The sequence below is a fragment of the Rutilus rutilus genome (genome assembly GCF_951802725.1).
Source record: "Rutilus rutilus genome assembly, chromosome: 23".
Lineage (NCBI taxonomy): Eukaryota > Metazoa > Chordata > Actinopteri > Cypriniformes > Leuciscidae > Rutilus > Rutilus rutilus.
The window spans coordinates 3070001-3085000 of NC_140233.1; the positions used below are offsets into that span (position 1 = coordinate 3070001).

Here is a 15000-nt window from a genome sequence, read left to right on the forward strand (position 1 = left end):
GATATAATTAATATAACTGTATAAATAATAAATATAAATATAATATAAATATAATTATAAATTAATAAATAAAAAATAAGCAGCTGTTCTCATAATCAACACTGATACTGTCGCATCTGCTGAAAACACTTTCAGTGAACACTATAAACACAGTGTGTGTGTGTGTGTGTGTGTGTGAGTGTGTGTGTGTAGCGTGTAGATTTAACCCTCTCTGCCAAACATGTGCTCCAGATACACTCGTAGCCGAGGGGCCAATCCAACCAATCAGATTAAATCGCAGAATTAGGTCACTGGAAGTGGTGTGTGTGTGTGTGCGTGTGTGTACAAACATATGCAAATGCTTACTACTTAATCTCACACACACACACACACAGAAGCTTGTTTCCACCACAGAATAAAAAAATGTAATTGCGAGTTTATATCTCACGATTCTGAGACAAAAGTGAAATATAAACTTGCAATTCTGACTATTTTTATATCGCAATTCTGACTTTTTTCTCAGAATTGAAAGATATAAACTCGCAATTGAAAGATTAAAAGTAAGACTTGAGAGATAAAAAGTTTATTTTATATTTGATTCTGTGGCAGACACCAGGTTTGATCCTCTGAGACGCAGATCCTGACCTTGACGCCGTACTTGACCTTCCCGGCGTAGTGGCGGATGATGAACGCCGGCTCCATGACGGCAGGGAACTCGATGAACGCGCTGCCCTCGTGCTGACGCTTGAACTTGTCCAGCAGAGTCTGATTAGACGCCTGCGGAAAACTACAAACCAACATCAACTCCCATTAATCCCTGATGAAATACACATTATTTGAAAGCTTTAAAACTCTTAAGTCATTAATTATGATCATTTTTTATGATAACATAATATGATAATGTCTCCATTATATGATAACTGCAAAACTGCAATGAGTCACATGTGACCCTGGACCACAAAACCAGTCACATGTCGCACGGGTATATGTGTGGCAATAGCCAACAACACACTGTATGGGTCAAAATTATCGATTTTTCTTTTATGCCAAAAATCATTAGGATATTAAGTAAAGATCATGTTCCATGAAGATATTTTGTAAGTTTCCTACCATAAATATATAAAACACTTGTTTTTGTGAGTGAATGCAGCACAATCGTGAACATAAATGGAGAACTTTAAAGGAGATTTTCCTCAATGTTTAGATTTTTAGATTCCAGATTTTCAAATAGTTTTATATTGTCCAATCCTAACAAACCATACATCAGTGGAAAGCTTATAATGTAATTCAGATGATGTGTAAATCTCAATAAAAAACAAAAAAAGACCCTTGACTGGTTTTGTGGTCCAGGGTCACAGATATGGTGTGTGTTGTGTAGTGTGGCTGAGACGCACTTGCACTCTTCGTCCAGCAGGTGGAGCAGCGCCGTGGGCTTCTTACTGATGAGGTTAATGCAGGCCGTGTTGTCGATGTACTCGATCATGTGCCAGCTGATGCCCTCCGACCGATACTCCTCCTGACAGAGTCAACGTCACATGATCAACTCTCACTGTCACATGACCAACTTTTTTTTTTACTGTAATATAGTCAAATATTAATAGGGATAAATTTCATAACATCAAACGCGAGGCCAAAATCTGACTACTCAAATGCAGTGATAAATATCAGAGTTTAGACCGTAATAAAACTAAACTGAATGCTTGAACAAACAAAGTGATGTTTAAGAGTAGTTGACAGAAAAGTTCACTTCTTTGTATGAACTACTGCTTTATACTCACAGAACAAAGCTAAATCTCACTCTATTCAAAGCTGAATCCGCATCAAGATCCTTCAGGAACGCTATGAAGTGTATTAATAATGACTTGCGCCTCAGCAAACATCAGTCATGATCACAGTAAGGTGCAGATCTGGAAGCTCAGAGTCAGAGATGAGGCTGCTTTACCTGCTCGAGTTTGAAGATGTGCTGGTTGAAGTAATGCTGCAGCGTCTCGTTGGCGAAGTTGATGCAGAACTGCTCGAAGCTGTTGTTCTCGTAGTCCTCGAAGCCGAAGATGTCCAGCACCCCGATGGACAGGATCTGAAACACCGACACCCGTGATCAGGACCACACATATATCAGCGGGAGAACTGGGAACATGATGTAGCATCACGTCACGCGCCAGTTTACCACATTATCACTTTCAGGACGGCTTATGAAAGGCTAGAGAACGGCAATTAGCCAGTAAACTCTCAGAAAATGGATGAAAATATCTATGAGTAAACAAATGAACACACACATATTAGTGCTATAGAACTTTTAAAATAAAAGTTTGTTTACATAATATGTGTGTGTACTGTGTATAAATTATTTATTTATTATATGTATACATTTAATAAATATTTGAATGTATATACTGTATATATATTTATATTATATAAAAATATAAATATTTTATATATAGATAAATTTTTTCTTAAATATATACATGCATGTGTGTGTATTTATATATACATAAATATAAGTAGTCATGTGTGTTTGTGTGTGTGTGTGTGTGTGTGTGTGTGTACCTTGGCCGAGTCCTCCAGGTCTTTGTTGTAGAGCAGCGCGTGATTGGTCCGGAAGACGATCCAGTCGAACAGAGCGCCGTACAGAGACTTGGCCATGGAGTCCCTCACCGTCCCCGCCTGCACACACACACACGAGCGTCAGACACCCGCAACATGAGCACTACTGTCTCAGACCCTCCACTGGACATCACACATCACACATCTGAAGAGAATGATGTTTGTCCATCTACAGAGTCCAGCGTGAACAACTGCAGCGCTGAGACCCGACGTTTAAGGAAAAATAAAGGTCAAATAAGAACAATAAAATAAGTCTCTCTGAGTCTGTCGGAGTCTCTCTGAGTCTGTCGGAGTCTCTCTGAGTCTGTCGGAGTCTCTCTGAGTCTGTAGGAGTCTCTCTGAGTCTCTCTGAGTCTGTAGGAGTCTGTCGGAGTCTCTCTGAGTCTGTAGGAGTCTGTCGGAGTCTCTCTGAGTCTGTCGGAGTCTCTCTGAGTCTGTAGGAGTCTGTCGGAGTCTCTCTGAGTCTGTCGGAGTCTAAGTCTCTCGGAGTCTCTCTAAATCTGAGTCTCTCTGAGTCGGAGTCTCTCGGAGTCTCTCGGAGTCTCTCGGAGTCTGAATCTCTCTGAGTCTCTCTAAATCTGAGTCTCTCTGAGTCTGAGTCTCAGTCTCTCTGTGTCTCTCTGAGTCTCAGTCTCTCTAAATCTCTGAGTCTCTCTGAGTCTCTCTGAGTCTCTCTGAGTGTCAGTATCTCTAAATCTCTGAGTCGGAGTCTCTCTGAGTCTCTCTGAGTCTCTCTGAGTCTCTCTGAGTCTCTCTGAGTCTCTCTGAGTCTCTCTGAGTCTCTCTGAGTCTCTCTGGCAGATGATTTAAACATCCAGCGGTGCACAAATCTCCTTCAGCATGTGTGAAGCCCATAAAGCTGCAGATGAAAGCTGCCAAAAACGCTGCTTATTGAACCTGCACGAGCCAAAACACATAAAACTCTCTCCCCACTCTCTCTGACGTCCTGTAAGAGAAGCTAAACGAGAAACGGGCCTCGTGTCGCAGGGCATGCTGGGACACAGCGAAGCTGATTGGCTGTTCAGAGACTCAAGGACGTTGAATCCTAAGGTTTACTGTCTTCATAATATAACACAACCTCATGCCCAGTGTTGCAGAAGTAACTCCTGCATTATTGATTTGTTGTTTTATTTTTAGCCTAATTCTGGAGGAGGGATGAAACATTATATAAAACACCCCCAGCATGATTCATTATTTACAACACTTTAACATTTATGATTACACACTCAGAAATGGTGGAGGAGAAACGCAAAATATTACAGGAAAGGTGTGTGTGTGTGTGTGTTTGTTTGAAGCACTGGGGTTTTCAGATAAACCACTGAGTTATAAAACACACAAACACAGAGACACACACACACACACACACACACACACACACACACATACAGTCTGAGGAGGAAACATGCAGTCTTCAGGAGTAAAATAAGACCACAAGAGAAAGTGAGATGAGACAGAGAGATAGTGTGTGTGTGTGTGTGTGTGTGTGTGTGTGTGTGTGTGTGTGTGTGTGTGTGTGTGTGTGTGTGTGTGTGTAAAGCATGAAGAGATTCATCCATTGCACATGAAAACACAACAACTTTAAACAAAAGTCAAGATTTTATAATACTCTGTAAAAAGACGACCGTTCTCGATCACATCAGCATTATCCAGGTTTCTTGAGCATCGTGCAGAAGGTGTGTGTGAGTTCAGGGGTGTGTTGAAGTGTGTCTTTAGTCTCACCTCAGCTAGTTTGTACGGCACAATCAGTCTCTCTCCCACCGTCACCGTCTTGCGTGTCGTCAGAGCCTCGAAAAGCATCTCCTCCTTCACCTGGGCATCAAACACAAACACGATCATGAGATCTGCACATTTCAGGACAGCTACGCTTTACTCTGCTAATCAATCTGTGTTTGGACACCATGTGAATAAACTGTTGGGATGTACAGCATAAACACTGGGAAATTTCATGAAAAACAGACACGTTTGCTTGTCTATGAATGAATGAATGAATGAATAGTTTTTATTATTGTGTCTTGCATACTACTGTATGCCCAGCCCTAATGGGCTTGTAAGACACCAATATCACCAACAAAAAAATAAAGAAAAACCAGTTGTAAGACAGTAGGCACAGCATGAACTTATTTAAATAAACAAGTCTGCCGCCGCATCCAGGCTTTACAAACAAAAGTAGCCAATCTAAACACATTAAAATTAAACAACCATTTCATCTTGTCGTCATCACTAATCCAGAACATTTCAGGCTTTTTAACAAACAATTCACCAAATAATACATTTCTAAAATCATCGTAACGTGGACAATATAACACAAAATGAGTTTCATTTTCAACCTCTCCTAACTCACACAGTCTACAGAGTCTGTCCTCTTCAGGCGTTTGAGTGAACCTGCCAGTTTCTAAGGCCAAGGGAAGGATGCCAGTTCGCAGCTGAGCCACCAAAGATCGTTGGTTTCTTGTCAAGTTTGCCTTTACATACAACTCTGTTTCATATACATCTTTAATTTGAAAGTAAGTCCTTAGCTTTGGCTTCGCCATAATCCCAATCAGCCATTTATGTTTAAAATTTGACATCAAATTTGATCTGATGTTATTGACGCTACAAGGCAAATAATTACAGAATACATACTGGAGTTGTACATCTGCAAAAACAGTCTGAAGCTCTACAGCCCAGGGGGACTTACTCTTACTCCAGAGAAAAACTTTTTTTGTTACTCTATTTTCAGGCAGATTAACAAGTCGATTCCACAGTCTAACCATTTCACATTTCCTTAGGACTGAACCAGGAACCCAGCCCATAGCACCCAGCGTGCAAGTGTCTCACCATGTCTAAGCGTGCAAGTGTTTCCTTATATAAGCCTTGAATGCATATGAAACCACATTTTGTCTGTGAAAACTCTCATAAAAAAGCGTTTGAGTGCTTTGTGTGTAATGGTGTGTTTTCTGCGGTGGGCAAAACCCTTTCCACCAATATTATTATAAACTAAAACATTGTAAGAAGAAAATACAAACAAGGAAACTAAAGCTCACAAAGTACAAAGGCTCGTGCATCAAACGTGTTATTGCAACGGTGTGTGTTTAAACAGGAAGGTGTTGGACGACCATCAACAGACGGCAGAATAAATAAAAAATGTTTAAAAAAAATGTTTAAAAAAATAATAATAATAAGAGAAAAGAAAAGAAAAAAAGAAAATTTAATTTAATTTAAATAAATTTAAATACATTTAAATAAATTTTAATTAAATTAAATTACAATTAAATTACAATTAAATTAAAAATAAAATAAAATAAAATAAAATAAAATAAAATAAAATAAAATAAAATAAAATAAAATAAAATAAAATAAAATAAAATAAAATAAAATAAAATAAAATAAAATAAAATAAAATAAAATAAAATTAAATTAAATTAAATTAAATTAAATGTGCAGCCAGAGTAAATCAAATGTGTTATTGCAACGGTGTGTGTTTAAACAGGAAGGTGTTGGAAGACCATCAACAGACGGCAGAATAAAAAAATAAAATAATAATAATAATAATAATAATAATAAAAAAATGAAATAAAATATAAAGCATTAAATTAAATAATACAAATAATTAATTAAAAACAAACAAAATTTATCAAAACATTTAAATAAAATAAAATAAAATAAAATAAAATAAAATAAAATAAAATAAAATAAAATAAAATAAAATAAAATAAAATAAAATAAAATAAAATAAATATCTGATGTTAAGTCAACATGAAGTGGACATTAATTGAGAATGGCCTCTGATTGGTCATGCCTCAGTAGGGCTCACCTCCAGCAGCTCAGAGACGATGGGAAGCACCTCCGGGTTGCAGATATCGATGGAGTCGTCTCGGTACGTCTTCTTCTTGTAGCGGATATTCCCCAGGTGAAGGATTGCAGACAGTAAAGAAAAGATTCTGCCGAAAACATCTTTGAATGAGTCATCACAATAAAGGAAAGAAAACTGACAACAGTGTGAGATTTGACAGAGCAATCAACTCCAAAGCCCCTTATAAAATATAAGAGCCTGTTTTCAAACTCACAGTTTCCTGGTGGCGGGAAGGAAGCCCACCATCTCCATGGCCAGCTGGAGCCTCTCGAAGTCATGCTTCAGGTCTTCACCCTCCACAGCGAAGCAGTCCTGCGCCAAACACAACACACACACCTCCATCAGTCATCACATCATAACAATAAGCATCAAATGAAGACATTTGAAAAGCGTGAGAGGTAAGCCGCAGCTCAGAAACAGAAGTGTGCAGAGGAAGTGATGCGGTCAGAGAGACAGGACTTCCTGTTGACCCTAATAATAACCAATGATGAGTCACATCTCTGGTTTTAGCGACTGGATCATTGATAATCGTGTTGGTGTGTTAAATTAAACAATATCAAATATTAAAATACAATAAAAATAAAGTAAAATAATAAAAGAAAAAGAAAAACATAGTTATTGTTAAAAAAAATGATGGATTGGATCATTAATAATGGTGTGTTTTGTGTCTATTTCCCGGATCTCGGGATTTCTGGCCCGTTTATAGTCTCAGAATCTGTTTCAGGTGTTCAGTGTTGATCCAGTTCAGACCGATTCAAACCAATCGGAGGATCAAGAGGAAGCGCCAGTGTCTGCTTTGGGCTCTGATGATGAACACAAATACTTTAAACAAGCGTTTGTGGCTTCAGTGGGCGGAGAGCAAGCAGGACAAAGAGGAAACAATACGGTTTCACACGACAAAAATAAAACAATACAAAATTTATAAAATAGAAATATGAAAATATTGTTCATTAATTATTTAAAATTAAACAATGTAAAATAGTAAAATAAAATAAAAACTATAAATGAAATATAGTCAAATGAAAAAATAAAGAGAAAGGAAGAAAGAAAGAAACAAAATACAATAAAAATTAAATAAAATAAAAAATAAAATAAAAGTCAAATAAAATAAAAAATAAAATAAAAGTCAAATAAAATACAAAATACAAAATGAAAAAATATACACAAAAAAAAAATGTATAATAAGAAAATGTAAAAATAAAATAAAATTTTTTAATAATAATACTAATAATACTAATATTTTATATATATATATATATATACACATACACACACACACACACATACATATATATATAGTAATAAGTAATAAATAAAATAATAAAGGAAAAAAGAGGAAAGAAATGAATAAAAAATATATTTAAAAGATTAAAGCAGCAAATTAATTAAACTTAAAAGGTTTTTGCTAAAATCCAGATCTGTGCAGACAAGCAGACAAGCATCTATAAAACCCATTAAATATATGAAACACTTCCAGGAAAAATTAATTAATCTTAAATTGAGCAACCTGAAGGCTTACAACAGAGTCAAGAGAACAGTGGCAGCAACAAACATCAGCGTTTATTACAGCGTGTCAGAGAATCAGGAGTGACGTCCTGAAGCCAAGCAGCAGACCAATGAAACACACACACACACACACACCAGCAGCAGAAACACTGAAGACAAACACACACTCGTATACTAAGCCTGTTCTGCTCCAGAACCCAGTGTCTACATGCTGTCTATATCCTCATAATCCTCTCTTATCTACAGTTATGCTTTATCACTTCATGCATTGCGTTATATGTTTGATGGTTCACGCGTCTCCTCGCTGTGAGAGAGTTTGAACTCAGTATAAAAACTACAGGTTATATACTCTATTCTAAAGTCTGTTGATCTTAGCAGTTCTGCATTCAATTTGGTATATTAATAATCAACATTTCTCTCACTTCTCCATCTGGGGTGGATTTGTGCTGCAGTGCATTATGGGATTGTGACAAATGTATGCAATACTGCTGAATGGATCACATGTGATGTCTTGTAATGTTGTCTAGATAGGGAGTGCACTAGATAGGGAGCGCAGCAGATAGGGAGTGCACTAGATAGGGAGTGCATCAGATAGGGAGTGCACTAGATAGGGAGTGCAGCAGATAGGGAGCGCACTAGGTTCTGGAACAGAGCCGCCATTAAACTGATTTACTACACACTCAATTCTCTGTGTGTCGACTAATAAATTAAGTGACTGTCTTCATCAAGCGCTGCTAATCAGGTTCAGTCGTTTACCCAGAACACACACACAGAACAGAAGATGTGAACTAACACACACACGATACTGACCAGCTCAGTCTCATAGTAATTTCCCCAGTGCTGTCTGTGGACTGTCTTTGTTATCTGGAAGATAGACAGACGATTATGAGCTGCAGACAGGATCATCTGTCTCACACACACACACACACACACACGCGCACACACGCACACACACACACACACACACACACACACACACACACACACACACACACACGCACACACGCACAAGTACACACACACACACGTTCTCACTCTCACACACTCTCGCTCTCACTCTCATACACCCTCACACACCCTCACACACCCTCGCTCACACTCTCGCCCTCACACACCCTCACACCCGCTCACACTCTCGCTCACACTCGCTCACACACACTCACACACACTCACACACACTCACACACACTCACACACACTCACACACCCTCACACACCCGCTCACACTCTCGCTCACCCTCACACACCCTCACACCCTCACACACCCTCACACACCCTCACACACCCTCACACACCCTCACACTCTCGCTCACACTCTCGCTCACACACCCTCACACACCCGCTCACACTCGCTCACACTCTCGCTCACACTCGCTCACACACACTCACACACACACACCCTCACACACCCGCTCACACTCTCGCTCACACACACTCACACACACCCTCACACACCCGCTCACACTCGCTCACTCTCGCTCACACTCTCGCCCTCACACACCCTCACACACGCTCACACTCTCGCTCACACTCGCTCACACACCCTCACACACCCGCTCACACTCGCTCACACTCTCGCTCACACTCGCTCACACACACTCACACACACCCTCACACACCCTCACACACCCTCACACACCCGCTCACACTCTCGCTCACACACACTCACACACACCCTCACACACCCTCACACACCCGCTCACACTCGCTCACTCTCGCTCACACTCTCGCCCTCACACACCCTCACACACGCTCACACTCTCGCTCACACTCGCTCACACACACTCACACACACTCTCACACACCCGCTCACACTTGCTCACACTCTCTCTTACACTCGCTCACACACTCGCTCACACACACTCACACACACTCTCACACACCCTCACACACCCGCTCACACTTGCTCACACTCTCGCTCACACTCGCTCACACTCGCTCACACACACTCTCACACACCCTCACACACCCGCTCACACTTGCTCACACTCTCGCTCACACTCGCTCACACACACTCTCACACACACTGCATTAGATAAAATATCAAACCAAGTGTCATTTCTTGTAAAGAAAGCTGCCACTGCGTAATAGTTTGAGTTGGAATGCTAAAACAACAGTTGTGTTTTCTAACAGTATCGTGTGACTGTAAACCAGGAAAATTAATCTGTCAACAGTAAATATGGTTTGATAATTAATTTAATTTAATTAATTAATTAATTAATTAATATAGTCTTTATAATAAAATATAGTACATTTGAAAATAAGTATAACCTTTTGTTATCTTTAAATTGTATTATTTTATTATATAATATAATATATAATATTTCTTCAGAATTTTGGCTAAAAAAATTGTTTCAAATACGTACAAGTTTAAATATATTGAAAAACTAATAATAGTCATTTTAAAAAAAAATTGTATATATTATTTGTTAATAAATTGTATTTAATCAGAATTTTGAATAAATATATAAAATACATTAAATAATTGTGAAATATTTTGTCTACATATTATTTATCAAATTTAAAATTCATTAAATGATATAATATATTTCAGCACTACATTAACTTTCTAGAACTGTTGTCCTCACTGGCCGAACACTAAATGAATGTTTTTACACCCCCAGTAAAGACTCTTCAGATGAAACACACACACACTTACAGTAGATCCTCACACACACAATGAGATTTCCTTCTAGAAATATTTATGCTGAATATTACACAAATACTCCAGGCATCACGGTGCTGAAACAGGAAGTTGTACGGCGTGTCACGTCCTCTGAGCTGCTCGCACAATTATTTGTGTGTGTGAGAGTGTGTGTGCATGTGTGTGCGCGTGCGTGTGTGAATAGACTGGAGTCATAAGAGGGCTTCTGCACGCGACCAGCATTCTGTTCCCTCGGATACGGATGCTGACGACTGTCACCATGGCAACAGCGGCACCCGGCAACAGCCTCAGCATCCTCCAGCTCTGTGTGTTGCCAGGGATTACGGGGCAGAAAATGAGCTTAGAGGATGTTTTTCTACTGTAGAAACGTCGTAACGAACAAAGACAGACGCGTCATCACTGCGATTATGGTCTGTACCTGGTTGAGGTAATGATACTCCTCTGGTTTGAGAAGATGAAATGACTTTCTTTCTTCTTCACTCGCTCCGGCCAGCAGGTAGTAAAACACATGATAGTTCCTGCGAGAGACCACGACAATCATATTAATGTGCTTTAAATAATAACAGCAAACCAATGCTTTTCCATCATCTGGTCTTTGTACCTCTCGTTGTGCTCCTGATAAACCAGACGGGATTTCTCCAGGAGATACTTCTCCACATAAGCTCTGAAATTGTATCATACACATATATTCATCACACAGAAACATCATGGATGGACAAAGTGCAGCACATATCTTTATTTAATTAACCTGCAGGCTTTGTGGTGGGATTCACGATCTCCATATTATTTGGAGTTAAATGTCTTCTTATAAGACTGTATTCATTCAGTACTGAAATGTGCCACTAAAAAGTAGTTTAATCCAATTCAAATGGGCTATTTCACCCCATGTTTGAGTGTTATGTGGATGTTTAAGCTCTACGAGTCTATTTGGGTTTCACTTTAAATCATTCACTTTACATTTCATGTCCTTCGCAGAGCTGCCCTATTCAGACCGCAAACAGTACAGTTCACTAGCTGCGAATTAATAATGAGTTATTAAATAATATTTTAGATGCATAAAAAAATCTAAATATCATTACAAATATTTAAAATATATTTAAAATGTAGTTCAAAAATATTTATAAAATATTTAAAAGTAAATACATATTTAAAAATAAATTGTAAATAATAATACAAAATAAATTAAAAATGTTTTTTATATATATTTAGAAATATATTATAAAATATAGTTAAATAATATTAAAAAATATGAAAATAAATATATGTATATTGAAATATAAAAATAAATATATTATACATATAGATATATTATTATATTTAAAATACAGTTAAAATGTTATTAGTTAAAACATTTTTTTAATAATTTAAAATATAAATATATTTTAAAATAAATACATATTAAAAATGAATTTAAAGTAATTTAAAAAGAAATTAGATAATTTGAAGTTTATTATAAAACATATTTAAGTAATATTTTAATATTACTGAAATATTAAAATATTTAATAATAAAAACTATTACATTTGAAATCATGAATTTATATATATATAATAAAAAAAATATGTAAATATTATTTACAATTAAAAAATAAAAACACTTAAAATTAATTAACATTTTTTTATTCGTTTAAGAAGTTTTAACTAGTTTAAAATATGAATATGTATAAAAAAAATGTTCCCATGTTCCCACAGTGTTTAACAGGACGTGTTGCGGAGGGAAGCGCTCACCCCCTGACGGTCCCGCTCTCCTGGTAGTTGACTTGGATAAACTTGCCGAAGCGGCTGGAGTTATTATTATGGGCTGTTTTAGCGTTTCCAAAAGCCTGAGGAGGAAAGAACAAACACACATTAAAGGACAAAAACACAACTATAGTGGAGAAAAACATGCACATATTCCTCAGACCGACATCTGGAAGCGTCTGGATCACGCGGAGAACGGGTTACGCTTCATAACCTCACAGCAGAACGAGACGACACACACACACACACACACACACACACACACACACACACACACACACACACACACACAGTCTCAGTGCTGAGTAAACCCTTCTCCTCCATCACGACTGAAACACACTCCAACTGCAGCGACTCCAACTCAACGTGATTACTAACTAAACTCAATGCAAACTATTGATAGTAGAAGTATATATATATATATATATATATATATATAAGGAGAAAAACTATACATTATTCATCTTAATCAATTGCGTATTACATATTGCTTTCAGGTTTTTGCTTTTAGATTAAATTTCCAATAATTTTTTTTAAAACTGCCTTATTGATAACATGGATCAATATATTTAAAATAATTACAAATATATATAAAAATATTCAAAATAGTGAAAAATATTCAAAATGTAGTTTAAAAATATGTATATATTTTTTTCAAATATATCTACATATTTAAAAAAATCTAATCAAAATATCATTAACATATTTTAGAAAAATACATATTTACACATTTAGAATTATAAATAAATAAATAAATAAATATATATATATATATAAAATGATTCAAATAATCATTACATTTTAAGTCATTCTTTAAAAAAATATGTAGAAATATATTTACAATTATCAAAAATATTTAAATATTCTGAAATATTCCAAATATAATTAAAATATTAATAATAGAGAGAGATAACTATTAAAATCATATGTATGTATATATATTATGTGTATATATTACAAATAAATAAAATAAAATACAAATAAAAATATTCAAAAAATATCTAAAAATTTGTAATCAAATTAAAAAAAATGTAATATATTTAAAAATACATATTTAAAATATAATTAAAAGAAATCAGATTGTATGCGTATGTGTGCTGGAATGATTCTCGTCTCCCTGACCGTTTATTCCCTGTGTTAATATAAGATCTGTGGTTCTTGACACACACACACACACACACACACACCTCGAGGCCCTTCACACACAGTTTCACACCCTCGCTGCGGGACAGGGAGGATTCTGGGTAAGCGAGAGGACGGATGATGACTGGTTAATTACTGACACGCTTCAGAGTCAAAGGTCAAGGGTCACGCCGTTTCTACACGTCCCTCGACAGGACCTTTATTAGCCTCTTTCCCTCAACTCATCTATTTTGTATTATTTATTATTTTGTATTATTTATTATTTAATATATATATATATATATATATATATATATATATATATATATATATATATATATATATATAAATATAACAATACCACAATATTATTATTATTTTATTTATTTTTTATTTATAAATATTTATTTATAAACACTCTCTCCGGACACACTCACTCTGAACACACTCACTCCGAACACACTCACTCCGAACACACTCACTCTGAACACACTCTCTCTCTGAACACACACTCTCTCTGAACACACACTCTCCGGACACACTCACTCCGGACACACTCACTCCGGACACACTCACTCCGGACACACTCTCTCTCTGAACACACACTCTCTCTGAACACACACTCTCCGGACACACTCTGAACACACTCACTCTGAACACACTCACTCCGAACACACTCACTCCGAACACACACTCACTCCGGACACACTCACTCCGAACACACTCACTCCGAACACACTCACTCCGAACACACACTCACTCTGAACACACACTCACTCTGAACACACTCTCTCCGGACACACTCTCTCTGAACACACACTCACTCTGAACACACTCTCTCTCTGAACACACACTCACTCTGAACACACTCTCTCCGAACACACTCACTCCGAACACACTCACTCTGAACACACTCTCTCTCTGAACACACACTCTCTCTGAACACACACTCTCCGGACACACTCACTCCGGACACACTCACTCCGGACACACTCACTCCGGACACACTCTCTCTCTGAACACACACTCTCTCTGAACACACACTCTCCGGACACACTCTGAACACACTCACTCTGAACACACTCACTCCGAACACACTCACTCCGAACACACACTCACTCCGGACACACTCACTCCGAACACACTCACTCCGAACACACTCACTCTGAACACACACTCACTCTGAACACACTCTCTCCGGACACACTCTCTCTGAACACACACTCACTCTGAACACACTCTCTCTCTGAACACACACTCACTCTGAACACACTCTCTCCGGACACACTCACTCTGAACACACACTCTCTCTGAACACACACTCTCTCTGAACACACACTCTCTCTGAACACACTCACTCCGAACACACTCACTCCGAACACACTCACTCCGAACACACTCACTCCGAACACACTCACTCCGAACACACTCACTCCGAACACACTCACTCCGAACACACTCACTCCGAACACACTCACTCCGAACACACTCACTCCGAACACACACTCACTCCGGACACACTCACTCCGGACACACTCACTCCGAACACACAC

General features: G+C 37.6%; 1 protein-coding gene across 6 annotated transcripts in view; it reads right to left on the reverse strand.

Moving 5' to 3' along the window:
* The window catches only part of myo9ab (myosin IXAb), a 100136-nt gene that overhangs the window by 42401 nt on the left and 42735 nt on the right, over nt 1-15000 (reverse strand). For all 6 annotated transcript variants that reach the window (XM_084396819.1, XM_084396818.1, XM_084396816.1 and 3 more), the window contains exons 3-13: nt 12314-12408; nt 11188-11250; nt 11005-11104; nt 8732-8785; nt 6630-6727; nt 6377-6503; nt 4303-4392; nt 2527-2643; nt 1922-2056; nt 1374-1495; nt 625-766 (exon numbers count right to left, since the gene is read on the reverse strand). In XM_084396819.1, the coding sequence (XP_084252945.1) occupies nt 625-766; nt 1374-1495; nt 1922-2056; nt 2527-2643; nt 4303-4392; nt 6377-6503; nt 6630-6727; nt 8732-8785; nt 11005-11104; nt 11188-11250; nt 12314-12408 (1143 nt within the window). The remainder of the gene's footprint in view (nt 1-624; nt 767-1373; nt 1496-1921; nt 2057-2526; nt 2644-4302; nt 4393-6376; nt 6504-6629; nt 6728-8731; nt 8786-11004; nt 11105-11187; nt 11251-12313; nt 12409-15000) is intronic.